Source organism: Dasypus novemcinctus, chromosome 29 (assembly GCF_030445035.2).
Source record: "Dasypus novemcinctus isolate mDasNov1 chromosome 29, mDasNov1.1.hap2, whole genome shotgun sequence".
Lineage (NCBI taxonomy): Eukaryota > Metazoa > Chordata > Mammalia > Cingulata > Dasypodidae > Dasypus > Dasypus novemcinctus.
The window spans coordinates 20,689,736-20,716,974 of NC_080701.1; the positions used below are offsets into that span (position 1 = coordinate 20,689,736).

At 41.1% G+C, this 27,239-nt stretch overlaps 1 protein-coding gene across 2 annotated transcripts in view; it reads left to right on the top strand.

Annotated features, from left to right (window-relative positions):
- Positions 1 to 282: 282 nt before the first annotated feature.
- Positions 283 to 27,239, top strand: part of ASH2L (ASH2 like, histone lysine methyltransferase complex subunit) — a 47,583-nt gene continuing 20,626 nt past the window's right edge. The window contains exons 1-7 of one of the 2 annotated variants that reach the window (XM_004469369.5): positions 283 to 1,068; positions 1,647 to 1,713; positions 1,827 to 1,972; positions 3,776 to 3,864; positions 4,144 to 4,238; positions 7,464 to 7,559; positions 8,260 to 8,355. In XM_004469369.5, the coding sequence (XP_004469426.1) occupies positions 881 to 1,068; positions 1,647 to 1,713; positions 1,827 to 1,972; positions 3,776 to 3,864; positions 4,144 to 4,238; positions 7,464 to 7,559; positions 8,260 to 8,355 (777 nt within the window). In that variant the 5' untranslated portion in view covers positions 283 to 880. Of the gene's footprint in view, positions 1,069 to 1,173; positions 1,480 to 1,646; positions 1,714 to 1,826; positions 1,973 to 3,775; positions 3,865 to 4,143; positions 4,239 to 7,463; positions 7,560 to 8,259; positions 8,356 to 27,239 lie in introns of those variants that run through there. The other variant, XM_023591981.3, reaches the window with a different exon arrangement.

The following is a 27,239-nucleotide window of genomic DNA, read 5'->3' on the forward strand; positions in this document are numbered from 1 at the left end:
TTTTTTTTTTTTTTTTTAAAGGAAATAGGATCTAAACATTGAATTCCTTAAAACTCTCCTGGCCTTAATACTCCTCGAGGTTTGTATTCTGGAGATGGGAAACCATGGCTCTGAATAACTCCACCCCCTCTAATGATTTCACCTACTCGTTACAGTCCGTGAGTCCTCGAGTTCCTTAGTCCAGACGCTTTCCTTCCTCTAAGCACCAAACTTCTCTAAACTCTTAAGACCTCCCGCATCTAGGCTTCCTGACTCGCGGGTTTCATTTTCCTCCTCTCGCAGCCTCGAACTTGACCTTTCAGCGACACTAACCCCCTCGCACGTTCCAGCCCACACGTTTTGCTTCTTGTCTCCTCCACCTGGATACTCCGCTCGGGCTCTGGAATCATTAAGTTCCCATCTCCAAAGGCCACCTGGAAACGTGCTGAAAGTGACAGCCCATTAGGGAGGTGCAAGAAATAAATTACTTCTGGGGTGGGGCAGTAGTGCTAAGTCTTCGCGGAAAACGATCCGCACATTTACTGACGAGGAACGTCTGCAGTAGTACCAAGACCGCACGCAGCCAGCGCTCTCCTGGCACCCCGGCTGCGTGGTGATTTTCAGTCTTAGCCTTGAAAATGAAGTGCATCCCAGAGAAAACCCGATTGATAATAACCGCGCCACCTTTCCCCCCCTCACCGGGCGCCGCCGGGGTCAGTCACACCCCAGAGACCCCGCCCCCCTCGCCGGCGCGCCTGGCCTTAAAGCGGGCCTGGACTGCGCGCTCCTCAGGCTGGCGGAGGACGGGTCAGAGGCCTTTTCCGCTTGAAGAACACAGACGCCGCGGGAAGACGCGCGAGCCGGGGACCGTCATCTCGCGAGAGTCTGAGGGGCGGCAGTGATGGCGGCGGCGGGACCCGGCCCCGGCGCCGGAGCGGTTGCCGGCCCCGGCCTCGCCGTGGCCGCCAGTACAGCAGCGGCGGAAGAAGGGGAGACGAAGCCGGTGGTAGCCGCAGCAGCCGCTCCAGCTGGCGAGGGGACGTCTGCTGTGCCGGCAGCGGAGTCTGGTTCTGGAGAGGCCGAAGGCGGGTAAGACGCCCCGCGGCCCTCCGTGGACGCGGGGACCCGCCCCGCTCCGAATACCGCCCCTCCCGGGAGCCCTCCGGCCGGTCCCCTCCCAACCTGGGCCCCGAGGCCAGCGGCTCGCCCCGCCCCCTCGGGGCCCGAGCCGCCCTCGACCGGCTCGCTCGGCTGGTTCTCAGACCCCGCGCCTCTCCGCGCCTTTCACGGGCAGTGCTTTCCTCCTCCTGTGTCCGGCTGACTCTTCTAGCCAGAGCCCCTCAGCTGTTCCAGAAAAGAACCCACCTGCGGTGCCAGGCTGGAAGAAGCAGCAGTTTCCGTGGAACAGCGGGCGAGCCGCAGGCTGTGAACTCCCCCCAGGGCCGGCTCCGTCCCGCTGTAGACTGATCTGGAAGGGCCGGTCAGGCTTCCCTGTGCCCCGTACGTCCCAATGTCCTAACGTTAACCCTGGGCGTCCAGGCTGAGGACAGGCTTAGCTAAAAGAGCTGTAGGGATGTGAAGTCCAGCGGTATTTTGCACATGGTCTTTGGTAATATGCGTTTTGAGGTTCTTCTCTATTCTAACCTGAGTGATTTCATTACTTATAGGGATGCAAACTTGGTTGATGTAAGTGGTGGTTTGGAAACCGAGTCCTCTAATGGAAAAGATACACTGGTAAGTATTTCTTGGTTGTTTGGGAGGCAAAATAGTTCGGTTTTGAAATTTTCAGTGAGTCAAAGGGCAATTAAGTCAACTAATTTGAATCTCTGTTTGCTCTGTGGACACAGGAAGGAGCTGGGGATACTTCAGAGGTGATGGATACTCAGGCAGGCTCTGTGGATGAAGAGAATGGCCGACAGCTGGGAGAGGTGGAGCTGCAATGTGGGATATGTACGAAATGGTTCACAGCAGACACCTTTGGCATAGATACCTCGTGGGTATTTTTCAAAGTCTTTGTAAGAGTTCATTTGTAAAATAGATCTTAACATCTTCAGCAGTTGAGCAGTTAGTTTGTAGGCAGGTATTTATTTCCTTTGACTTTTCACTTTTGTTAGACAATCAGGAATTGTTTCAATTCGTGTAACTTTGTTTCTGCCTACTGAAGGCGGAGCCCTACTAAGTACTTTGGTAGGTATTGTCGCTGCATTGGGGCCTGCAGCCTGGTTGGGAGGCAAAACTGCAATTGCAAAGCATCAGACAAACATATTTGAGACAATATTATTTAAACCTTGTATTGGGTGCTATGTATTTTGGGGAAAGGGTTGATGTATATCAATTGTCAAAGTTTGAGAAGACTGCCTCTTTGTGGCCGGGCCATCCCTTTTTCCCTTTCTCCTGGCTTCTAACTCATTCTCTTAGATATCCTATCCTCTCCTTTTAGCAAAAACTCACATCTAGTGAATTTAAATCATTTTATGATTGATTGATGGGAATAACTGTACATCTCACTCTCTGTAATGTTCTTTATGACCTATACTATAAAAGTAAATTTAGATAATACTGTCTCAAAATACTATATTATTCTGAAATTCCTGTGGGGTGGAGTTGTGAAGAAATACTTCCTTTATGATAGGTTGTGTGCTGATTTGTGACTCCTCTTTCTCTTTTTTTTTTTAAAGATTTATTTATTTTTTATTTTATTTAATTCCCCCCCTCCCCCGGTTGTCTGTTCTCTGTGTCTATTTGCTGCGTCTTGTTTCTTTGTCCGCTTCTTTTGTCCTCAGCGGCACGGGAAGTGTGGGCAGTGCCATTACTGGGCAGGCTGCACTTTCTTTCGCACTGGGCAGCTCTCCTTACGGGGCGCACTCCTTGCGTGTGGGGCTCCCCTACGCTGTGTGGCAGGGCACTCTGATGCGCGTGGGCCAGCTCTCTACGGGTCAAGGAGGCCCGGGGTTTGAACCGCGGACCTCCCATGTGGTAGACGGACGCCCTAACCACTGGGCCAAGTCCGTTTTCCCCCTCTTTCTCTTTTAGTTAAAAAATTAAAGTGGGTTTTAGAAGTGGCAATGTACCAATTAACATGTGACTAATGACCAAGGATAGAATGTTTAAAAAAGAAAAGGAAAGAAAAAACTACTGAAGGATCCAGAAGAAAGGATTGATTTTGGTAAAAAAATCTGTAGGGAATATGCAAACTAAGCAATGCTGGTTACTTATATAAAAGTCCTAAAATCTGGCTACTATGGCCAAAGAGATTTTTTTTTTTTTTTAAATCAGGGGCCAGGGATTGAACCCAGGACCTCCCACATGGGAGGCAGAAATACAAATGCTTGAGCCACATCTGCTCCCCAAAGAGAATTTGTTTGGACAGATGGGGACCTAGGAAAGGAAATTTGTCAGAGAGATAACTGGGAGGAATCCAGAGAAGAATCAATCTCAGTTCAGTTTTGGTAGCTTTGGAGAGACTAGTTTGTACCTGTATTTAAGAAATTGAACATCTAGGTGGGACAGATTACTTTTTAAGGCTAAAAAAGTTAGGGTATGAAATAAAAAGACTGCTCTGAACATGTGATTTTACACTTACCAATCTCTAGTGTGAAGCTTTATCTTCTATAAATGACTTTGTCACAGTTGCCTGTTATAATAGAGGGTTCTAGAAAGAAGTAAAGAGAGTGCTAATTATTGACATTTTTGTCTAACTTTCACTGAGGGGAAGGGATTCCTGTTGATTTGCTTCTCATAAGCAAATGGAAATTTGGAAGTTCATTCTAATTTGTACACTTTGGCTCTTCTGCAGATCCTGTCTGCCTTTCATGACCAACTACAGTTTTCACTGCAATGTATGCCATCATAGTGGAAATACCTATTTCCTCCGGAAGCAAGCAAGTAAGAACAAACTTTAGAGTACTTCAAAATGAGTGTGCTCTGGTTAGCTGGAAAAGAAAAGGGATTTGGACTTAGCAGAATCAGGCAGAGGCCTGGTAGCTGATAGATGTTAAGTTGGAGTTTAGCTCTGAATAACTACTTTTGCCCATTTCAGCTCAAATGATGCCTTCACTTTTTGTTGTTGTAGTTGTTAATTTGTGAGCTATCTAGTTGAATAGTACCTTGGTGATAGAGCTAGATATAGTACTATAGATAACTTTTTCTTTTTCTTTTTGAAAGACTTGAAGGAAATGTGCCTTAGTGCTTTGGCCAACTTAACATGGCAGTCCCGAACGCAGGACGAACATCCAAAAACTATGTTTTCGAAAGATAAGGTAATTCCTACCTTCCCTGGAATTAATGTAATTGCAATTATGCCAAACAATCAGATGGAATTTATGAATACACTATTTAGCAACAAGATCTTTCCCTCCAGTTCTTATAAATATGTGATTGAGGATTCAGTAATCTTGTTCTTATTTCATGATTTCGTATGATTTACTAATTATGTAGTATGTGCACATTGTATGGCTTAGCTGTTAGTAGGAGGAATCCTTAAATAGTTTGAGTTGTCTTTATAGAAGCAAACAACTGTCTACCATCAGTTAATAATTAGGTCTGAGGTGAACCTTCTCAGCCTACTTTAGCTGTTCATATAGTTGCCTATCACAGACTTTGTGTGTTGGGTGGAGGGAATCATTCAGACTTTGTATGTTGGGTGGAGGGAATCAGTTTATACTTTTATTAAGTATATGTTATACCTTTTATTAAGAATAATTATTCTTTATTATTAAACTGGAAAACCACATGAGTAAAATCAGGATTCAGAATTAGAATTTTTCCTATTATGCCTTATGGTAAGAAATATAATGAAATAGTAAATTTAAAAAACATTGAAGTTTACATTGTGACCTAATATACGTTCATACCTACCCATTTTCATTTAAACCTAAAACAAAAGTTTCATGACATGGTCCTTACCCCCTGATCTTTTCCTTCTGCATTCTGATAGTTTCTATTCTAGTCAATGCTGGTTTTGACCTGTGAAATTGATTTTGTAACCTACTAATTGATTGCAACCAACAGATTGAAAAATGCTGGTGGTAGGGTGTGTGGTGAGATCAATAAGATTGGGATCAGAGCGGCAAGGGCCTTGCCTACTAAGCAGAGAAATTCGGACTTAATCCTGTACCCAAGGAATCAGCAGAGGGTTTCCTCTCTACTCCCCTTTTTTTCCTGTATTGGAATGTTTTAAATACATAATTAGATTAGTTTTGTTTTCCTCTTGGTTTATTTTTTCTCAAATTACTATTTTGAAAATTTCCAAACCTACAGAAAAATCCAAAGAATAGTACAGTTAACATCCATTTATTCTTTACATGTGCCAGTTAAAATTTTGCAATGTTTTATCTATCCATATCGATATTTTTTCTCTAAGCTATATAGTTAAATTGCAGAAATCATTAGTTTGCCCCTAAATAGTTCTGTTTGTATCTCTTAAGAATAAAGATATTCTCTCATATAACCACAGTACAGTGATTACACTCAAATATAAAGTCAGTGCAATACTAGCTAATAAACAGTATTTGTATTTCTTCAATATTACTGTCTTTTTCCTCTGTCAGGATCCAGTGAAGGATCACACATATTTAGTTGTAATGTCTCTTTTGTCTCCATCCAGAACAGTTTATTTTATTTTATTTTTTATTTTTTTTAAAGATTCATTTATTTAACCCCCCCCCCCCCCCGCTCCTCCGGTTGTCTGTTTTCTGTGTCTTTTTGCTGCGTCTTGTTTCTTTGTCCGCTTCTGTTGTCGTCAGCGGCACGGGAAGTGTGGGCGGTGCCATTCCTCGGCAGGCTACTCCCTCCTTCACCCTGGGCGGCTCTCCTTATGGGTGCACTCCTTGCGCGTGGGGCTCCCCTACGCGGGGGACACCCCTGTGTAGCACGGCACTCCTTGCGCGCATCAGCACTGTGCATGGGCCAGCTCCACATGGGTCAAGGAGGCCCAGGGCTTGAACCCGGACCTCCCATGTGGTAGACGGACGCCCTAACCACTGGGCCAAAGTCCGTTTCCCTATTTTATTTTTTAATTAAAAAAAAAATTTTTTTGTCTGCTATGACATTTAAAATTTTGAAGAGCTTAAAATTTTGGCAGAATGTTCCTTAATTTGCATTTATCTGATTGTTTCCCATGTTTAGGTTCAAGTTAAACTTTTTTTTTCACCCTTTTAAAAATGCATTTGTTTGAATCACATCAGAAGGCATAATATATTATGGTTTATTATTGGAGATTGTAAATTTGGTGACTTGGCTAAGAGGGTTTCTACCAGATATCTCCATTGAAAGGGAGCTTTTTTCTTTGTAATTAGTGTGTAATCAGTAGAGTGATAAGATTGTTATGAATGCCATGTTTTCTTCTCCTTTAATTAGTGGTTTTAACAGTCATTGATAATCCTAGCCTGAACCAGTTATTGGAGTGGTGGTTGCCAAATAAAATACATTTCTCAGTTGCTTGGTTGCACTTTCTCTGTAAAAAATAGAGCTTTCCATTCTCTCTCATCTTTTTTTTTTGAGTGTCACTGGATTGATTTTTTAAAACAATGCATTATAATCCATTATTGTCATGATTCTCTCTGATGCTGTCACATTGTCCTAGATCTGATCAATGGAGCCCCATCAAACTGACGTCTGAAACTTTTTGATATGTCTCCATCAGTTTTTAAACTCTTCTTTTCTGGAACAGTAAAACATTCCAGGTTTCCCTTGTATTTTCCTTGATTCAGCCCTGGTTACTTACAGTAAAGATTTGGTTTTTATGACACTAACTCTTATGGTGATAGGCTGCTGAAGATGAGCTAGAATGGGGGACATTTGATGGTGGAATCAAGCTCAGCCACTGTTTCAGTCTTGCAGGCAAGAGCTAACTAGAACCATAGTCAAAGCTGTGGGGATGGAAAAGAGGCCTAATTTGTAAGTGATTTCTGAAACTTGAAGGTATTATTTGATGACAATTTAGTTGTGAAAAGGAGTTAGAGAAGAATTAAGATGACTCCATGGTGTCTAGCTTATGATTCTAGGTGACTAGTGGTTCTAAGTTTTAAGATCAGGATAGAAATTTGCAGAGCAGATTTGCGAGGTGAGCTACAAAGTTCAGTTTTAGGCAGGAGAAGTTTGAGGTGCCTACAGAGTGTCCAGATGGAGATGTCTCAAGGAGGTAGAAATAGGAGCTCGGAAGAGAGAGTAATTTTGGAGTCCTTCAGCTTTCAGACATCAACCAAGGGAATGGGATGGATCTTTTTTTCCTTCAATTGTATTGTAAGCCTTTTGTGGCTAAGACTCATAGATGCTTATTTAAAATCCCCACAATCTATATATTATGGCATGCAAGTAAATATTTGTTCAATAATTATAAGACTAACAATGGATTTTTATCTTGATTCCGACAGGGCCTTGGAAAATGCTGTAATTTTCTTCTTCTCTTTCTTCATTCTTTTTGTGTGAGCATAACTCACAAAAACAACTATAAAATTCCTAATAAATTTTGTTTTAAAAATTAGGATATTATACCATTCATTGATAAATACTGGGAGTGCATGACGACCAGACAGAGACCTGGGAAGATGACTTGGCCAAATAACATTGTTAAAACAATGGTAAGTAGACTAAAATTAATTAAATTTGACATTTAGTGTTTTTTGTAAAAATTAAATTCCATTTAGTATCACTATGAAATAATGTGATGACTAAGAAAATGGAAACAGCTTAACATTAAATTGTTGAGAATAAGAGATACAGCCAGTTGCAAGTTTTAACAGTTTTTACTCACAAAGTCAGTGAGTCATACATTGTATTTCAAGTAAACATCATCCATGATATATTTATGCAGGGCACTGAAACCTTTGTCCACTGCACTTTTACAAGTATAATTTTATATAGAAATTGGAGACAGTTCTTTTTTCCTTTTTTTTTTTTGTTTGTTTGATTGGGGACCAGAGTGGGAGGAGCTGTTACCGACAAAACAAAAAAAACCCACCTTGTTGTAAACATTGTCCTTAGAATTAAAGCCTGGGGTGAAATTAACAGTAAGCTATTAGCAGTGTTTTTTGGTTTTTTTTTCCTTGAGACAAGGAGGAATAGGTGAGAATTGTGGAGGACTTTCACCTGTTTTTTAAGTTTCTCTGTTTGAATTTTTACCATGGTCTTGTATTAATTTTCTAATCAGAGACAAAAACATTACTCACTTTTTTGGAGGTTGCACCTAGGAATCGACTTGAGCATTTGATTGATTATACATTCAATACTTCCTTTATGTATAAGATATCCAGTAATACTAAAACACTGTTTTCCTTTTAGAGTAAGGAAAGAGATGTATTCTTGGTAAAGGAGCACCCTGATCCTGGGAGTAAAGACCCAGAGGAAGATTACCCCAAATTTGGACTTTTGGATCAGGTACGTTAATATGCTGTATTTTTATTTTTATTTTTTTAAGATTTATTTTTACACAGCCCCCCCCCCCTTGTTTGCTCTCTTGTGCCATTTCCATTCACTGTGTGTTCTTTGTCTGCTCGCATTCTCGGCGCTGGAAATCTGTGTCTCTTTTTGTTGTGTCATTTTGCTGTGTCAGCTCTCCGGGTGTGTGGTGCTACTCCTGGGCAGGCTGCACTTTTTTTGCGCAGGGCGGCTCTCCTTATGGGGAACACTCCTTGTGCGTGGGACTCCCCTATGCAGGGGACACCCCTGCATGGCACAGCACTCCTTGCACACATCAGCACCGCGCATGGGCCAGCTCACCACATGGGTCAGGAGGCCCTGGGTTTGAACCCTGGACCTCCCATGTGGTAGGCGGACACACTATCAGTTGAGCCAAATCTGCTCATACTTTATATGAAACCATTGTCTTAACACAAGGTCCTGTGTTTTCTAATCTAGTTCTTATATTTAGGTCTTTTATTTCATTAGAGTGGATTTTTGTATATGGGATGAGGTTAGGGTCCACCTTCATTCTTTTGCATGTGGACATCCAGTTTTTCCAGCACAATAATCATTGAAGAGACTCCTGTTTCCCAATTGAGTGACTTGATACCATTGTCAAAAACCAGTTGGCCATAAATGTGAGGGTTTATTTCTGAACCCTCAATTCAATTCTATTGGTCTGTATATCTGTCCTTGTGCAGTACCGTTACTTTTTTTCTCTTTATCAGTTTTATTGAAACGTATTCTTAACCCACACACTTGATCTAAAGTATAAAATCAATGGCAGTTAGTATAATCACAGAGTCGTGTATTAGTTCCATGCTTTTTTTTGTTTTTTTGTTTGGTACTGGGGCTGGGGATTGAACCCGGGACCTCGTATGTGGGAAGCCAGCACTCAACCACTGAGCCACATCAGCTCCCCTGAGTTGGTTGTTTCATTTGTTTGCTTGTTGTTTGCTTTTGTTTTTAGGAGGCACCGGTGATTGAACCTGGGACCTCCCATGTGGGAAGCAGGTACTCAATTGCTTGAACCACATCTACTCCCCAGTGCCATGCTGTTTTGATTACTGTTGAGTTGTAAAAGGAAGTGTGAATCCTCCAACTTTGTTCTTCTTTGTCAAGATAGCTTTGGCTATTTGGTACCCCTTACTCTTTCATATAATTTTTTTTAACAAATCCATATAAATTTGATAATTGACTTCCCCATTTCTTCAAAGAAGGCTATTAGAATTTTGATTGGGGTTGCACTGAATCTGTAAATTGGGGTAAGAATTGACATCAAAACAGTATTTAGTCTGCCAGTCCATGAACATGGATGTCTTTCCATTTATTTAGGTTGTCTTTGATTTCTTTAAGCAGTGTTTTGTAGTTTTCTGTATACAAGTCCTTTTTATCCTTGGTTATATTTATTCCTACATATATGTGTGTATGCGTGTGTGTGTGTGTGTGTTTTAGGAGGTACTGGGGAATGAACCCAGGACCACTACATGTAAAGCAGGTGCTCAACCACTGGCATACACTCACTCCACAATATTAGATACTTTCAGTTGCTATTGTAAATGGAATATTTGCCTTGATTCCTTTTTTTTAGATTGCTTGTTACTGGTGTATAGAAACACTTGATTTTTGTGTGTTGATCTTGTACCCCACTCCTCTGCTGAATGTATTAGTTCCTGTAGCTTTGTTGTAATTTTCTGTACTATAGGATCGTGTCATCTGCAAATTGGGGAAGTTTTACTTATTTCCAATTTGGATGCCTTTTATTGCTTTCTCTGCCTAATTGCTTTAGCTAAAACTTCCAGTACAGTGTTGAATAATAGTGGTGACCATGAGCATCTTTATCTTGTTCTTGATCTTAGAGGGAAAGCTTTCAGCCTTTCGCACTGAGTATGATATTAGCTGTGGGTTTTTCGTATACACCCTTTATCAAAATGTAGAGATTTCCTTCTTTTCCTGATGTTCTAAGTCTTTTTCAAGAAAGTGTACTGTATTTTGTCAAAGGCCTTTTCTGCATCAATTGAGATGATCATGTGATTTTTTTTCCTTTTTTCTGTTAATGTGGTTGTATCAGTCAGCCAAACGTGCTGATGCGAAGTACCAGAAATTAGTAGGTTTTTATTGAGGGTATTTATTTGGGGTAGAAGCTAACAGTCACAAGGCTATGAAGAGTAAACTACTTCCCTCACCAAAGTCTGTGCCTTGTGTTGGGGCAAGATGGCTGCTGTCTCTGCGAGGTTCCAGACTTCCTTTTCTTCTTTTTTTTTTTAAAGATTTATTTTACTCCCCCCTCCCCCCATTGTCTTTTCTCTGTGTCCTCTTGCACCCTCAGTGGCACTGGGAAACTGCGTCTCTTTTTTTGTTGCAAAATCTTGCTGCATCAGCTTTCCTTGTGTGCAGTGCCATTCCTGGGCAGGCTGCACTCTTTTCATGTGGGGCGGCTCTCCTTGCAGGGTGCACTCCTGGTGTGTGGCACAGCACTCCTTGTGTGCAGCAGCTCTACGCTTGGGCCAGCTTACCACGTGGGTCAGGAGGCCCTGGGTATCGAACCCTGGACCCTCCCATATAGTAGGCGGACGCTCTATCAGTTGAGCCACATCTGCTGTCCCCTTTTCTTCTTAAGGCTCCGTAGTCACAGCTTCTTCCTATCTCAGCTGTAGGCTGGGATAAGTCTCGCCTTTCTCCCAGGGATCGTTCCTCTCCAGGCTCAGCTGCTCTGCTCTCTCCACAAGGCCAGCTGTAAAGGATTAGGTTGAATGGCTCACCTCTCTTCCTGGGGCCTCTGCAGTGTGTAATGGAGCCTTCTCTCTTTTCTCGTGTTTCTCCTTCTCTGAATATTTACTTCTCAGGGCTCCAGGATCAGAACTCCTACTAACTCCACTACCTTGTCATTTTCTCTGTGAGTCCCTGCCTACCAAGAAGGCAGGAACACAATGTCTTACTGGTGTGACCCAATCAAAACCTTAATCATTATTTAATCAAGTAAAAGTGAAACCTCTGAATTTAATACAATCAATTATGCCCAGAGAAACAGACAAGTTTACAAATATAATCCAATATCTATTTTTTGAATTCATAAACTATGCCAACCTGCTAGAGTGGTGTATTATATTAATCGATTTTCCTTCGTCAACCACCCTTGCATACCTGGAATAAATTCCACTTGACCGTGCTATATAATTCTTTGAATGTGCTGTTGGGTTTTGTTTGCTAATATTTTGTTGAGGATTTTTGCATCTACATTCATAAGGTGTATTGGTTGGTTATTTCCTTTACTAATTATATGGCTTTGGTACGAGGGTGATATTGGCCTCATAGAGTAAGTTAGGGAGTATTCCCTCCTCTTAAATTTTTAGAAGAGTTTGAGCAGGATTGTTGTTAAGTCTTGGAATGTTTAGTAAAATTTCTATGTATAGCCATCTGGTCCTGAACGTTTCTTTTTTGTGAGGTTTGTTTTTTGTTTTGTTGTTTTTTTAAAGAAAAGCAAAGTATTATATTTCACCATAACCTAGGGTATATAATAGGTAGGGAGGGGAAATGCATTTACATCTGATTTTTTAAAATAAAATTTTATTGAAATATGTCATTTATACATGAACATACATAAACATAGTAAAAGTTGTGGGCTTAAAAAAAACATGCATATCATCATAAAAGGCTCCCATATATCACTCCACCATCAACACCTTGCATTGTTGTTTTAAATTTGTTACAATCTGTGAAAGAGTATTGTCAAAATATTACTACTAAACTATATCCTGTATCTTACATTTGGTATATTTTTTCCCCAACCCACCCGATTGGGGTGTACTAATATACACCCTATATTAGTATTTCATATCTGTTAGAGTTCATGAGAGAATGTTCTCATATTTGTTCTGTTAACCACAGTCCATATTCCACCACAGGATTCCCTGTGTTATACAGTCTCAAGCTTTGTATAACCCATTCAAAGCGTATACTCAGTGACTGTCATTTTCATCACAGAGTTGTGCTGTAGTTACAATTGTGCTGTCATCAATTTTAGAACATTTTCATTACTCTGAAAGGAAAAATCCCATACTGCCGTGTTATCCCCCTTTTATCCCTTAGAATTGATAGATTATCTTTTGTTCCACTGCTGCAAAAATATTGCAGTAATACTGCTAACTGTTCATAGGTTACATTAATTATACTTTTACCATGTGTATTAGCCAAAGGAGTGCTGATGCAAAATACCAGAAATTGGTTGGTTTTCATAAAGGGTTATTTATTTGGGGTAGGAGCTTATACATACCAGGACATAAAGCATAAGATACTTCCCTCACCAAAGTCTATTTGGAGCAGGATGGCTTCTGACATCTGTGAGGGTTCAGGCTTACTGGGTTCCTACATTCCTGGGGCTTGCTTTTTTTCTGGGTTCAAGTTTCCTTTCTTCCTGGGGCTGGCTCCTCTTTCCTCTGTGTGCTGACTTCCTGGGCTCCAGCTTACGTCTTCAGCATCAAACTCCAACGTCAAAACTCCAACATCAGAAACCCTCAACTCTGTCCTTTGCCATGCCTTTTATCTGTGAGTCCCCACCCACCAAGGGGCAGGGACTCAAGGCCCTAATGACATGGCCCAGTCATAACTCAATCATGCCCAGGTACAGATGAGGTTACAAACATAATCCAATGCTTATTTTTGGAATTCCTAACCATATCTAACTACTACACCGTGTATCACCATATTCTTAACATTTTGTAAAATAACTTTTTTTTTTTTTTAAGCATAATTTATTTCCCTCCACCACCACCCGCACCGTTGTTTGTACTCACTGTCTGCTCTCTGTGTCTGTTCGTTGTATGCTCATCTTTTTTTTTTAGGGGGAACTGAACCTGGGACCTCCCATGTGGGAAGGAGTTATCGAATGGCTTGAGCCACCTCCACTCCCTGCTTGTTGTGTCTCTTATTGTGTTTTCCTTGTTGTTTCTCTTCCTTGTGTCATCCCATTGCATCATCATGTTGCATCATTTTACCATGCCAATCCTTTGCATCAGCTCACTGTCTTGCTTGTCTTCTTTAAGAGGCACCTAGGACCTCCATGTGGCAGGCAGGTGCCCAACTGATCTGCTTTCCCCATTCTTACATTTATACTATTAACCACAATCTTCATCCACTGCCAATATCACTCTGTTTTACAGTCCCTAGATTATTCTCTAGCTTCCTTTCTTTTTTTTCTTTTTTTTTGTTGTGTCATGTTGTGTCAGCTCTCCGTGTGGGCGGCATCATTCTTAGGCAGGCTGCACTTTCTTTCGTGCTGGGCGGCTCTCCTTACCGGGCACATTCCTTGCGCGTGGGGCTCCCCTACGTGGAGGACACCCCTGCGTGGCACGGCACTCCTTGCGCGCATCAGCACTGCACATGGGCCGGCTCCACACGGGTCAAGGAAGCCCAGGGTTTGAACCGCGGACCTCCCATGTGATAGGCAGATGCCCTAACCACTGGGCCAAGTCCACTTCCCCTAGTTTCCTTTCAATTGATATTTGCATCCACAGTCTATCCCTTTCAGCCACAATCACATTTAAAAATCATCAGTGTTAGTTGTACTCATTATACTGTGTTGCCATCAGCTCTATTCATTTCTACACTTTTACAATAAAATTTACTAAAAATTCTATATACATTAAGGATCAGCTCCCATTCTCAACCCTCATTCTATTTCCTCATAACCCATACTCTAGAGTTTAACTCAGAGCCATCATCTTCAATTTCTGATTTTTCAGAGTCATTTTCTTTTTAACTCTTTTAAAAGAACATCTTCATTGCATTTTTATCAGTTTAGTTTTGACCTGCATTTCCCTAACAGCTAGTGATGTTGAACATCTTTTCATGTATCTTTTGGCCATTTGTATTTCCACATTAGAAAAATGTCTTTTCAAGTCTTTGGCTCACCTTTTACTTAGGTTGCTTGTCTTTTCATATTGTTGAGTTATATGATCACTTCCTATAACACGGATGTCAAACTCTTGTCAGATATGTGATTTCCAAATATTTTCTCCCGTTGAGTAGGCTGTCTTTTTACTTTCTTGACAGAGCCTTTTGAGGCACCAAAGTGTTTAATTTTGGGAGGTCCCATTTATCGATTTTTTCCTTTTGTTGCTCATGCTTTGGGTGTAAAGCTTAAGAAACTACCTCTTACCACAAGATTTTGAAGATGTTTCTCTACATTTTCTTCTAGGAATTTCATATTGTAGCTTTTATATTTAGCCGTTCATATATTTTGAATTACTTTGTGTGTAAGATGTGAATTAGAGGTCCTCTTTATTTCTTTTGGATATGGATATCTAGTTCTCCCAGCACCATTTGCTTGAATCGACTTTTCTGACCCATTTGGGTAGGCTGGACATCCTTGCCAAAAATCACTTGTCTTTTGATTTGAGGTTTATTTCTGAGTTCTTAGTTTGGTTCCGTTGGTTGATATGTCTATCTTAATGCCAATACCATGATGTTTTTACTGCTGTAACTAAGTAATTTGCTTTGAAGTCAGGAAGTGAGAGTCCTCCAAGTTCGTTCTCCCTTTTTTTTTTTAAATTTATTTCTACACACCGCCCCCCCGCCCCGTTGTCTGCTCTCTGTGTCCATTCAGTCTGTGTTGTTCTGTGTCTGCTTATATTCTTGTCAGCAGCACCAGGAATCTGTATCTCTCTTTTGTTGCGTCATCTTGCTGCGTCAGCTCTCCATATGTGTGGTGCCACTCATGGGCAGGCTGCACTTTTTTCATGCTGGGCAGCTCCTTACGGGGTGCAGTCCTTGCGCACATCAGCACTGCGCGTGGGCCAGCTCATCACATGGGTCAGGAGGTCCTGGGTTTGAACCTTGGACTTCCCATGTGGTAGGTGGACACTCTATCCTTTGAGCCAAATCCGCTTCCCTCGTTCTTCTTTTTAAAGACATCTTTGGCTATTTGGGGCCCCTTACCCTTCCAAATAAATTTGATAATTGACTTTTTTTATTTCTGCAAAATGTGCTCTTAGAATTTTGATTGGAATTGCATTGGGAATCTGTAAATCAGTTTGGGTAGAATTGACATCTTATTGGTATTTAGTCTTCCAGTCCATGAACATGGAATGTCCTTCCATTTGTTTAGGTCATCTTTTATTTCTTTTACCAATGTGTATAGTTTTTTGAATATAGGTCCTTTATGTCCTTGGTTAAGTTTATTCCTAAGTATTTGGTTCTTTTTGTCGCTATTGTAAATAGAATTTTTTTCCTGACTTCCACCTCAGGTTGCTCATCATTCATGTATAGAAACTGCTGATTTTTCCATGTTAATCTTATATCCCATCATTTTGCTGAACTCCTCTGTTAGTCTAGTAGCTTTGTTGGCTTTTTCAGGATTTTCTAGATATAGGATCATATCAGAAGTGTAACTTCTTTTCCTGTCTGGGTGTTTTTTATTTCTTTTTCTTGCCTAATTGCTCTAGGTAGACCTTCTGGTACAATATTGAATAACAGTGTTGATAGTGCACATCCTTGTCTTGTACCCGGTATCCATGGGAAAGCTTTCAGTCTTTCACCATTGAGTACAATGCTAGCTGTGGGGTTTGCATATATGCACTTTACGTTGAAAAAATTTTCTTCTATTACTGTCTTTTGTGCTTTTTTTTTTTTTTTTTCCAAGAAACGATGCTGTATTTTGTCACATGTCTTCTCTGCATCAATCAAGAGGATCACGGGGGTTTTTTAGGAGGTACTGGGATTGAACCTGGGACCTCGTACATGGGAAGCAGGTGCTTAACCACTTGAGCTACATCTGCTCCCTGAGCATGAGTTTTATTTGATCGTCCTTGAAGACTAGTGCTAGAATTCACCTGAAAAGCCAACTGGGCCTTGACTTTTCATTTTTTTGAGGTTTTTGATGATTGTTTCATTCTCTTTACTTGTGATTTATTTATTGACATCTTCTCTTTCTTCTCGGGTCAATGTAGGTTGTTATGTGTGTTTCTAGGAATATGTCCATCTTGCCTATATTAGCTAGTTTGGGGTTCAGTTCATAGTATCCTTTCTATTCTCTAAATAACAAGTGGATCTCTTGTTATTTCTCTGGGGTCAGTGGTAATGTCCCCCGTCTCATTTCTGATTTATTTTTATCTTCTCTGTTTTTTCCCCTGTCAGTCTAGCTAAGGGTTTATCAAGTTTGTTTATCTTCTCAAAGAACCAACTTTTGATTTTGTTGATTATCTCTTGCTTTTTTTTTTCCTCCTCCATTTCATTCATTTCCGCTTTAATCTTTATTTCCTTCTGCTTGGTTTGTGGTTAGTTTGCGCTTCTATTTCTAGTTCCTCCAGGTGTGGAGTTAGATCTTTGATTTTAGCTCTTCTTTTTTAATGTAAGTATTAAGGGCTATAAATTTCCCTGTCAGCACTGCCTTTTCTGTATCATATAGGTTTCTTCTTTTTTAATATATTTTTTATTAAAATGTATCATTCATACGTGAACATGCATAAACAATAAATGTATAGTAAAGATTGTAAACTTACAAAATAAACATACATAAGATCATACAGGGGTCTGATACATCGCCCCTCCACCAACACTTTGCATTGTTGTGAAACATTTGTTACAAACTGTGCAAGAGCGTTGTCAAAATATTATAATTAACTATAGTCCCTATCTTAAATTTGGTGTATTTTTCCCCAATCCACCCTATTTTTTAAAAGATTTATTGTTTTTTATTTAACCCCTGCCCCCCACCCCCCGAGTTGTCTGCTTTCTGTTTCCATTCGCTGTGTTTTCTTCTGTGTCCGCTTCTATTCTTGTCAGCGGCCCGGGAATCTGTGTCTTTTTTTGTTGCATCATCTTGCTGCATCAGCTGTCTGTGTGCATGGCACCACTCCTGGGCAGGCTACATTTTCTTTTGTGCTGGGCAGCTCTCCTTATGGAATGCGCTCCTTGCGTGTGGGTCTCCTCTATGCGGGGAACACCTCTGTGTGGCACGGCACTCCTTGTACACATCAGCACTGCGTGTGGGCCAACTCCACACAGGTCAAGGAGGTCCTGGGTTTGAACCATGGACCTCCCATGTGGTTTGGCAGATGCTCTATCCGTTGAGCCAAGTCCACTTCCCCCACCCTATTTTTTAAAAATACGTTTTTGTTACAGAAGTTGTGAACTTGCAAAACAAGCATACACGTGTGTAGAATTCCCATATAGCACCCCTTCACTAACACACCATACTGTGGTGGAACATTTGTTACAGATTATGAGATAATATCATCAGACTACTACCACCAACCATGGTCCACAGCTTACATTTGGCACACTTCTTCCATATACCCCCATTATCAACACAGTACATCTTTGGCATTGATGCAAGAATATTATAGTATTGCTGTTAAGCACAGTTTATAGGTCACACCAGTTCTGGTTTTCCCATGCTTCTCCACATTCCCACCACCCTAAATAGTGATGTATATTTGCTCTAGTTCACAGAAGGACACTCTTGCATTTGTACTGTCAACCACAGTCCTCATCCATCTTTGGGTTCATTGTGTTATTCAGTCCCTAGATTATTCTTTAACTTTCTTTCAGTTGGCATTTACTTCCCCAGACTACCCTTTTCAGCTACAATCCCATTTATTAACCATTTGCTACTTACTGTAATGTGTTACCATCACCTCTATCCATTCCCACACTTTTACAGTCAAGTTAATTAAAACTTCTACGTACATTAAGCATCAATAGTTCCTCTCAGCCCTCCTCTTATCTCCTAATAACCTATTCTCTAGTTTTTAAATCCATGCATTTATTCTTTGAATTTAGTTCGTATTAATGAGACCAAAAATATTTGTCCTTTTGTGTCTGGCTTACTTCATGTAGTATAATGTCCTCAGAATTCATCCATGTTATCATATGTGTTCCAATTTATTTTCTTCTTACTGCAGCATAGTATTCCATCATATATATATACCACATTTTGTTTATCCATTCATTGGTTGATGGACACTTGGGTTGTTTCCATCTTTTGGCAATTGTGAATAACGCCTCTGTGAGCATTGGTGTGCAGATGTCTGTTCATGTCATAGTTTTTAGATCTTCTGGATATATTCCTAGTAGAGGAATTGCTGGATCACATGGCAGTTATATATATTTAGCTTCCTGAGAAACCACCTGTATTAGTCAGCCAAAGGGGTGCTGATGCAAAATACGAGAAATTGGCTGGTTTTTATAAAGGGTATTTATTTGGGGTAGGAGCTTACAGATACCAGGCCATAAGGGTAAGTTACTTCCCTCACCAAAGTCTATTTTCACATGTTGGAACAAGATGATTGCCAACGTCTGCAAGGGTTCAGGCTTACTGGGTTCCTCTCTTCCAGGGTCTTGTTTTTTTCTGGGCTCATGGTTCCTCTCTTCCTGGGGCTTGCTTCTGTTTCCTCTGTGAGCTTACTTCCTGGGACTCCCGCTTAAGGCTTCAGCATGAAACTCCAGCATCAAAACTCCAACATCAAAAACCCTAAACTCTGTCCTTTGCCCTGCCTTTTATCTGTGAGTCCCCACCCTAATCATAACTTAATCACACCCAGGTACAGACCAGATTACAAACATAATCCAGTATCTATTTTTGGAATTCATAACCATATCAAACTGCTACACCACCAAACTGTCTTCCACAGAGGCTGTACCATTTTACAATCCCCCCAACAGTGAAGGAGTGTTCCTATTTCTCCACATCCTCTCCAGCACTTACAGTTGGCTTTTTTTGTTGTTGTTGTTTTTTAATAATTGCCCTGCTTAAGTTATCAAAATAGGGCCAGGGACTCATTAATGGGGTGTAACTGTGTTCCACTGGGCTGGGAGAGCAAAGACTCCTAAAAGTGGTTTTTCTTCTTGTACTTTCCTGGCTGGCCCTTGTTTGTGATTTTTTTTTTTACTGAGGTGTCTCTTTCTACCTCCACTTGTCCGTGATTCTGGTATGGCTAGAGCCAAGATTCAAAGTGGGCTTTGTTGGCCAAATTGACTGAAGAAAAACCACTCTCGACTCTCCGTCACACCCTCCCTCTTTCCAGGGACAGAGACTTCTGTTCCCCTCACAGTTGGCTGCAGTGAGCCGTGGATTTTATCCAGGCTGTTCATCTTGAGGGTGGGTGGTAGATGCCCTTCCTGGCCATGGGTTAGTAACTTATTTTGTTTCAGTTTCTTCATGTCTGTCCCTCAACCTCCTGGAGGATGGGTAGCACTCTGCTGGCTTGCAGATCCCCAAAGCAGCTCCCTCAGACAGCTATTTGCCCTTTGTCCTGTGTTTTTGTGAGAGAGTTGAGCTCTGGCAACCTGTCCCAATACCATCTTCCTGAAAGTCCACATCTAGTTGTGTTTTTTTTTAAAAGCAGTTTTATTCACACTCATAGAATCTATCCAAAATGTACAATCAGTGGTTCTCAGTGTAACCAGAGTTGTGCTTTCATCACCAAAGTCAATTTTAGAACATTTTCTTTTCTTCAAAAAGAAAAATCCCATACCTTTCATAACCTCCTATTAGTGACACTTAGCATTGGTCTGGTACCTTTTGTTACAACTGATGGAAAAATATTAAAATATTTCTACTTATCTGTAACACATAGTTTGTATTGGTATATTTTTTTCACATTTACCATGCTATTTTTTTTTTCTCAGTTGAGCTTTTATTTGAATATAATATTTGGGACAAATTTCTAAAAGGGTAAATATTTCCCAATTTAATCTAAAGTTATAAAAGAACATTAGTTAAAACAGTATTTGTGATTTCAGTTTCTCACCCTTATCATTTCAATTCACTGCCTCCCATCATCAATATTTATTGAGCATTTACAGTATACTAGGCACAATAGACCATACAGAAAACATGATCCCTTCTCTTGAGCTCACATTCTAAAAGAAAAAAAACATACCTCTTTTATTTTTTTTATTTTTTATTTGTTAGAAGTTTTTTTGTTTTGGGGTTTTTAATTTTATTTCTCTCCCCTTCCCCCGTCCCCCATTGTCTGCTCTCTTGTGTCATTCGCTGTGTGTTCTTCTGTGTCCACTTGCATTCTCAGCGGCACCAGGAAATCTGTGTCTCTTTTTGTTGCATCATCTTGCTATGTCAGCTCTCCATGTGTGCGGCACCACTCCTGGGCAGGCTGTACTTTTTTCACGTGGGACGACTCTCCTTGTGGGGTGCTCCCCTACGCGGGGGACACCCCTGCGTGGCATGGCACTCCTTGCGCATGGCAGCACTGCGTGTGGGCCAGCTCACCACACAGGCCAGGAAGCCCTGGGTTTGAACCCTGGACCTCCCATGTGGTAGGTGGATGCTCTATCAGTTGAGCCACATCTGCTTCCCAAATACCTCTTTTAAAATGGTCCCCAAATACCTCTTTTAAAATGGTCTTTTTGTTCAGTGTTTTATGCAAGGAGCTAAGGAAATAGTCTGCAAAGTGAACTTGGGTATAACTTAACCTCATCATTATTTAGAGAATAAAAGAAGAATAAGGATTTAAAGGCACACAATGGCAGACCAGTCAAGATAGGACTTAAAATGAGATAAATACAAGCTCGTCAACTGAGAAGAGATGCTACAGTAAATAGAATGAGGGAAGTAGTTTGTGGGATGCTTGCAAAGGAAGTAGGGTAGTGTCTTAGACATTGAAAAATCATGGGGCCTTTTTCCAAGTACATAGCCACTAACTAGAAATGGTTGGTGATGAGGAGAAAGAGGAGGCTAAAAAAAGATAATCCTGGGAAACGGACTTTGGCCCAGTGGTTAGGGCGTCCGTCTACCATATGGGAGGTCCGCGGTTCAAACCCCGGGCCTCCTTGACCCGTGTGGAGCTGGCCATGTGCAGCGCTGATGCGCACAAGGAGTGCCGTGCCACGCAAGGGTGTCCCCCGCGTAAGGGAGCCCCACGCGCAAGGAGTGCGCCCCGTAAGGAGAGCCGCCCAGCGTGAAAAGAAAGAGCAGCCTGCCCAGGAATGGCACCGCCCACACTTCCCGTGCCGCTGACGACAACAGAAGCGGACAAAGAAACAAGACGCAGCAAATAGACACCAAGAACAGACAACCAGGGGAGGGGGGGATATTAAATAAATAAATAAATCTTTAAAAAAAAAAAAAAAAAGATAATCCTATGCACCTGAGAAATAGAAAGAATAAAGGATCAAAATCAAAGGCAGGCTGACATCCCTGCCATAAACCACTGAATGAAGTGGGGAGAGTATAAACTACAAGTAAACTATCATCCAGCTTGTGTAGCAGTGCTCCAAAATGTATTCATCAAATGCAATGAATATACCACACTAATAAAAGAAATTGGGAAACGGACTTGGCCCAGTGGTTAGGGCGTCCGTCTACCACATGGGAGATCCGCGATTCAAATCCCGGGCCTCCTTGACCCATGTGGAGCTGGCCCATGCGCAGTGCTGATGCGCGCAAGGAGTACCCTGCCACGCACGGGAGCCCCACGCGCAAGGAGTGCACCCGTAAGGAGAGCCACCCAGCACGAAAGAAAGTGCAGCCTGCCCAGGAATGGCACCACCTACACTTCCCGTGCCGCTGATGACAACAGAAGCGGACAAAGAAACAAGACGCAGCAAATAGACACAGAGAACAGACAAGTGGGGGGGGGGCCGAATTAAATAAATAAATAAATCTTTAAAAAATAAAATAAATTGATGTGGGAAAAATGGGGTGTATGAGGAGTGTGGCATATGGGAATCTCCTGTATTTTTTTAAGGGAACATTTTGTGTGATCTATATATCTTTTAAAATTAAAAAATAAAGGGCTATTAGTGTATTAAGAAATTCTTAAAAACCAAAAGTGGAAACAGAAAACTTAACAGTTAATGCTACCCAATGTTACAATGGGCCAAGAACATTTGTGGTTTGTGGCTTCCTAAGTTAGAAAGTGCCATATACCAAAAATTGAAATAGAACACATAACTTGTATCCAATTGACAGGTTGTCCCCAAAGAAACTGGATTTTTGGGGATGTGCAGGGGACAAGGAGGGTACCACCCTATAACAAATGCCTTGTAATTGTGTCATCATTTGTTGTAGTTCATGGAAGAACACTCTTACATTTTGACAATGAACCACCGTTATCATCTGTAATAGTGTTCACTATGTTATACAATCCCGTGTTTTGTCCTCTAGCTTTTAGTGAGATACACGACCCTAAACTTCCCCTTTCAACCGTAATCATACATGTTTCAGTGCTGTTGATTACTCATGAGAATGTGATACCATTACCTCTCCATTTCCAGATATTTACAATCAACCTTATTAAAAATTCTGCACAAATTATGTGTCAGCTCCCCATTCTCTACCCTTATTCTATCTTCTGTTAGTTAACCTATATTCTAGATATTAATTCCATGAGTTTGCTCATTATATTTAGTTCATATTAGTAAGATCATACAGCATTTGTCCTTTTGTGTCTGGCTTATTTTTACATTCATCTAATGTCCTCAATGTTCATATTGCCTTGGGAGGGTTTTGATTACTGATTCAGTCTGTTTTCTAGTTATTGGTCTATTGAGAGTGTCTGTTTCTATTTGAGTCAGTGTAGGTAGTTTGAGTGTTTCTAGGAATTTGACCATTTCATCTAGGTTATCTAATTTGTTGGTATATAATTGTTCATCGTGTCCTCTTAGAATCCTTTATATTTCTGTCAGTTTGGTAGTGATGGCTCCCCATTTCAGCTCTGATTTTAGTTATGTCACACTAGCTAAAGGTTTGTCAATTTTATTATCTTTCTACAAACCCACTTTTGGTTTTGTTGAATCTGTTTTTTTCCTTCCTTCTGTCACTTTGGATTTAGTTTGTCCTTCTTTTTTAAATCCTCCAGTTGCAAGGTTAGCTCTGATTTTTGTCTGTATTTGTTTATTTTTCATTCCCCGCCCCCTTGCGGCTTGTTTGCTGTCTGCTCTCGTATCAGTTTGCTGCGTGCTCTTCTGAGTTTTTGGGTGTTTTTTTTCCTTGTCTCCCTTTTTGTTGTGTCACCTTGCTGAGTTGGCACTCTGCAGCTCTTGCAGACTAGCCTGCCATCACAAGGAGGCCCCAAGATGTGAACCCAGCCAGGGCCTCCCATATGGTAGATGGGAGCCCAACTGATTGAGCCACAGCTGCTTCCCCTTACTTCTTTTTAATGTTGTAACCATTTAGAGCTCTAAATTTCCCTCTATGCACTGTCTTTGCTGTGTCCTGTAAGTTTTGGTATTTTTTATTTTCATTTTCGTCCAGCTCAGGATATTTCCCAATTTCCTTTATGATTTCTTCTTTGACCCATTGGTTGTTTAAGAATACTTTAATTTCCACATATTTGTGAATTTTCCACTTCTCCCTCTGCTATTGATTTTTAGCTTCATTCCTTTGCAGTTAGAGAAGATACATGTCTGATTTCAATATTTTTTAATTTGAGCTTTGTTTTGTGACCTAGCATATGTTCTATCCTTTGCAGTGATCCATGTGCACTAGAGAAGAATGAGTATTCTGCTGGTGGGTGAAGTGTTCTATATATGTTTGTTATTTCTAGTTGGTTTAGAGCAGGGGTTCTTAACCTTTTTTGTTCCACAGGCCCCTTTGTTAGGTGAAATAAACCACAGACCATTTACTAAGTCCACACTATACTGTGTATTATTTAGTAAGTACATCACACTCACACTAACACAGCCCCTCAAGAATAATGTTTTTTTGAATTTCAATTCAAGTTCAATTAAGAACCCCTGGTTTAGAGTATCACTCAAGTGTATTAGTCTGCCAAATGGGTGCTGATGCAAAGTACCAGAAATGTGTTAACTTTTATAAACAGTATTTATTTGGGGAAAAAGCTTAAAGTTCCAAGGCTTTTCCAAGTCCAGCTCAGGGCAACTCAAGGCATCATAAGAGGTGCTCTCTCACCAAAAGCAGCTGCCACATGTTGAAGCAAGATGACACGTGATCTCTGACTGGTCTGTCCTTCCCCTTTGGGCTTCCTCTTCCTTTTCATGGGCCCAGCCTCTTGAGGCTTCTTGCTCAGGTAATCCTGCTGTCCTTTCTCTTCTGGCATAAGACTCGTTTCTTTCTGGGCCTTCTTTATCAGTCTCAGCCGGTCTGCTCTCTTTCCAAGGTCAGCCGCAAACCATCAGGTGAATAGCTCATCTCTCCCCAGGGCCCCACCCGCTGAAGCCTTCTCCTTTCTGTTACATCACTGGATCAAAAATGACAGAACTCTCTTCTGTGTTTCTGTCTGAATAAGTGTCCATTTATATCAGACCCTGCAAGAGGGTGGGGACTCAGCCTGAGCCCACAGACTAGTTGAATCAAAAGTCCTAATCTTAACAGGTAATCTAATCAGAGACACCTCAGCAAATTTAATGCAATCAAAGGGTATCACATTCAGAGGAATAGATTAGTTTACAAATATAATCTTCCTCTTTTGGGGATTCATAAAATAATCTCAAACTACCACACTCAAGTCTTCTGTTTCCTTATTGATCTTCTGTCAAGATAGTCTGTTATTGAAAGTGGTGTACTAAAGTTTCCTACTTTAATGTAGAGCCATCTCTCTAGCGGCTTTTCCTTTCAGTCTGAAAAATTCCTTTTAGCATTGATTGTAGGGCAGGTCTAGTGGTGACAACCTCCCTAGCTTTTATCTGGGAATGTTTACTCTCCTTTCTCATTTATGAAAGTCTTGCTGAATATTAAGTATATTAGCCAAAGGGGTGCTGATGTAAAATTTCAGAAATAGGTTGGTTTTTTATAAAGGGTATTTATTTGGTGTAGAAGCTTACAGTTACCAGGCCATAAAGCATAAGTTACTTCCCTTACCAAATTCTATTGCCATGTGTTGGAGCAAGATGGCTGCCAATGTCTGCGAGGGCTCAGGCTTCCTGGGTTCCTCTCTTCCAGCTTAAAACTCCCAGCTCTGTCCTTTGCCATGTCTTTTCTCTGTGAGTCCTGCCCCTAGGGACTCAGTGTCCTACTGATGTGGCCCAGTCAAAGTCCTTATCATAATTTACTCAGTTACAAGTGTTACCTCTGGCAGACCAGTTTACAAACATAATCCACTAACTATTTTTGGAATTCATAAACAATGCCAAACTGCTAGAGTAAGTTCTTGGTTGGTAATTGTTTTCTTTCTTTATTATTTTGTTCCACTTCCTTCCTGCCTCTGTGGCTTCTGATGAGAAATTAGTATTTAATCCTACTGAAATTCCCTTGTGCATAATTCATTGCTTTCACTTGCAGCTTTCAGAACTATCTGCCTGTCCTTGGCATTAGATGGTTTGATTACTGTGTTTCTGAACGTAGTCTCTTTGAGTATATCCTGTATAGGATTCCTTGGGCTTCTTAATTGTACATTGGAAAGATTTCTCCCATTATTTCTTTGACTATTTCTTTGCCCCTTTTTGTCTTTCTTTTCCTTCTGGTACTCCCATAATGAGTTTACTGGTATGCTTGATTGTGACCCATAGTTCTCTTATGCGCCGTTTGGTTTGTTTTTGTTCTTTTTCTTTCTGCCCTTTAGCCTGAGTTATTTCAGTTCTCTTGTCTTTGAGATTACTGATTCTTTCTTCTGCCAGCTTCATTTGTATGGGCCATCATTTCCTTTTTATTTGTCATGTAATCTTTTGTCGTACATGTACGTTTTAATGTTTCAAGGTGTTGACTCTGAGCTTTAATTATTGAGCTGCCTGTTCCTTAAGTTTGTGTCTAGTTAGTGGTATGACAGAATTTCCTTGTTAGCCAGGAGTTAACAAAACAAACAAAAACAAAAAGTACCTTTCACAGTCTTTGCAGATTTGCTCTCTTTTGGTTGATGGTTTCCTTCAAGCTTAGCCCTCTATCAATAAGATCAGCTGGAGGCAAATGTGAAGTACAATGTCTTCTCTGTATTTTTTGAGCCTGGGTGGAGCTGTAGAGCCTACTTCTTTTCCTGGGCTTGTGCTTGCTCTTGGCTTCCCTGTTCCCTCTACTCCCTTTGAAATAGATTTTCCCACTCTTCTGGGTACTCTGTTGTATGATAGTGCAGGTAGTCCTTTGTCCCAGGCTGCTTTGACTTAATTGTTTCTCCTTTATCTGTCTGCAAGCTGCTTCTCTACCTTCAGGGCAAATTCTGGAGGGCACACTAGAGACAAATTTTCCTGATTCAGTTTTTTAGGCTTTCTAGCATATCTAGCATAATATGAGGCAAAAGAAAATTTCTATTTTTTTGTTCTGTGACAGGGGTCACGCTTGGCAGCTCTGGAGGTCAAATATTTCAGCCGTGCCTTAAAATGTTTGATTTGCTAGCATTGAAAGTTTGACCTTTCAGATAGAAATTCAGATTTCTTTTCTTGTAAAATGAGAAGATCTGACTATACTAGGCTCGAATTCCCACATGACGCTAAATGGGCTTATGCACTCCCATTTGTCATCATAGCCTGCTCCTTCCGGTACTCCTGCTTGATTGCCATTCATCATCATTTTTTTTTAAAGATTTATTATTTATTTACTCCCCCCCACCCCGTTATCTGCTCTCTGTGTCTGCTTTGCATTCTTGTCAGCAGCACCGAGAATCTGTGTCTCTCTTTGTTGTGTCGGCTCTCCGTATGTGCAGCACGCCACTCCTGGGCAGGCTGTGCTTTTTTTGCATGGGGCAGCTCTCCTTGCAGGGTGCACTCCTTGCATGTGTGTCTCCACTATGCCAGGAACACCCCTGCGTGGCACGGCACTCCTTGCACACATCAGCACTGCGCATGGACCAGCTCACCACACAGGTTAGGAGGCCCTGGGTTTGAACTCTGGATCTCCCAAATGGTAGGCAAACACTCTTATCAGTTGAGCCAAATCCACTTCCCTCATCATCACTTATAACCTCTGGTCCTTACTCTTAGCTGACCTCATACATGTTTACTTGCTGATCCCT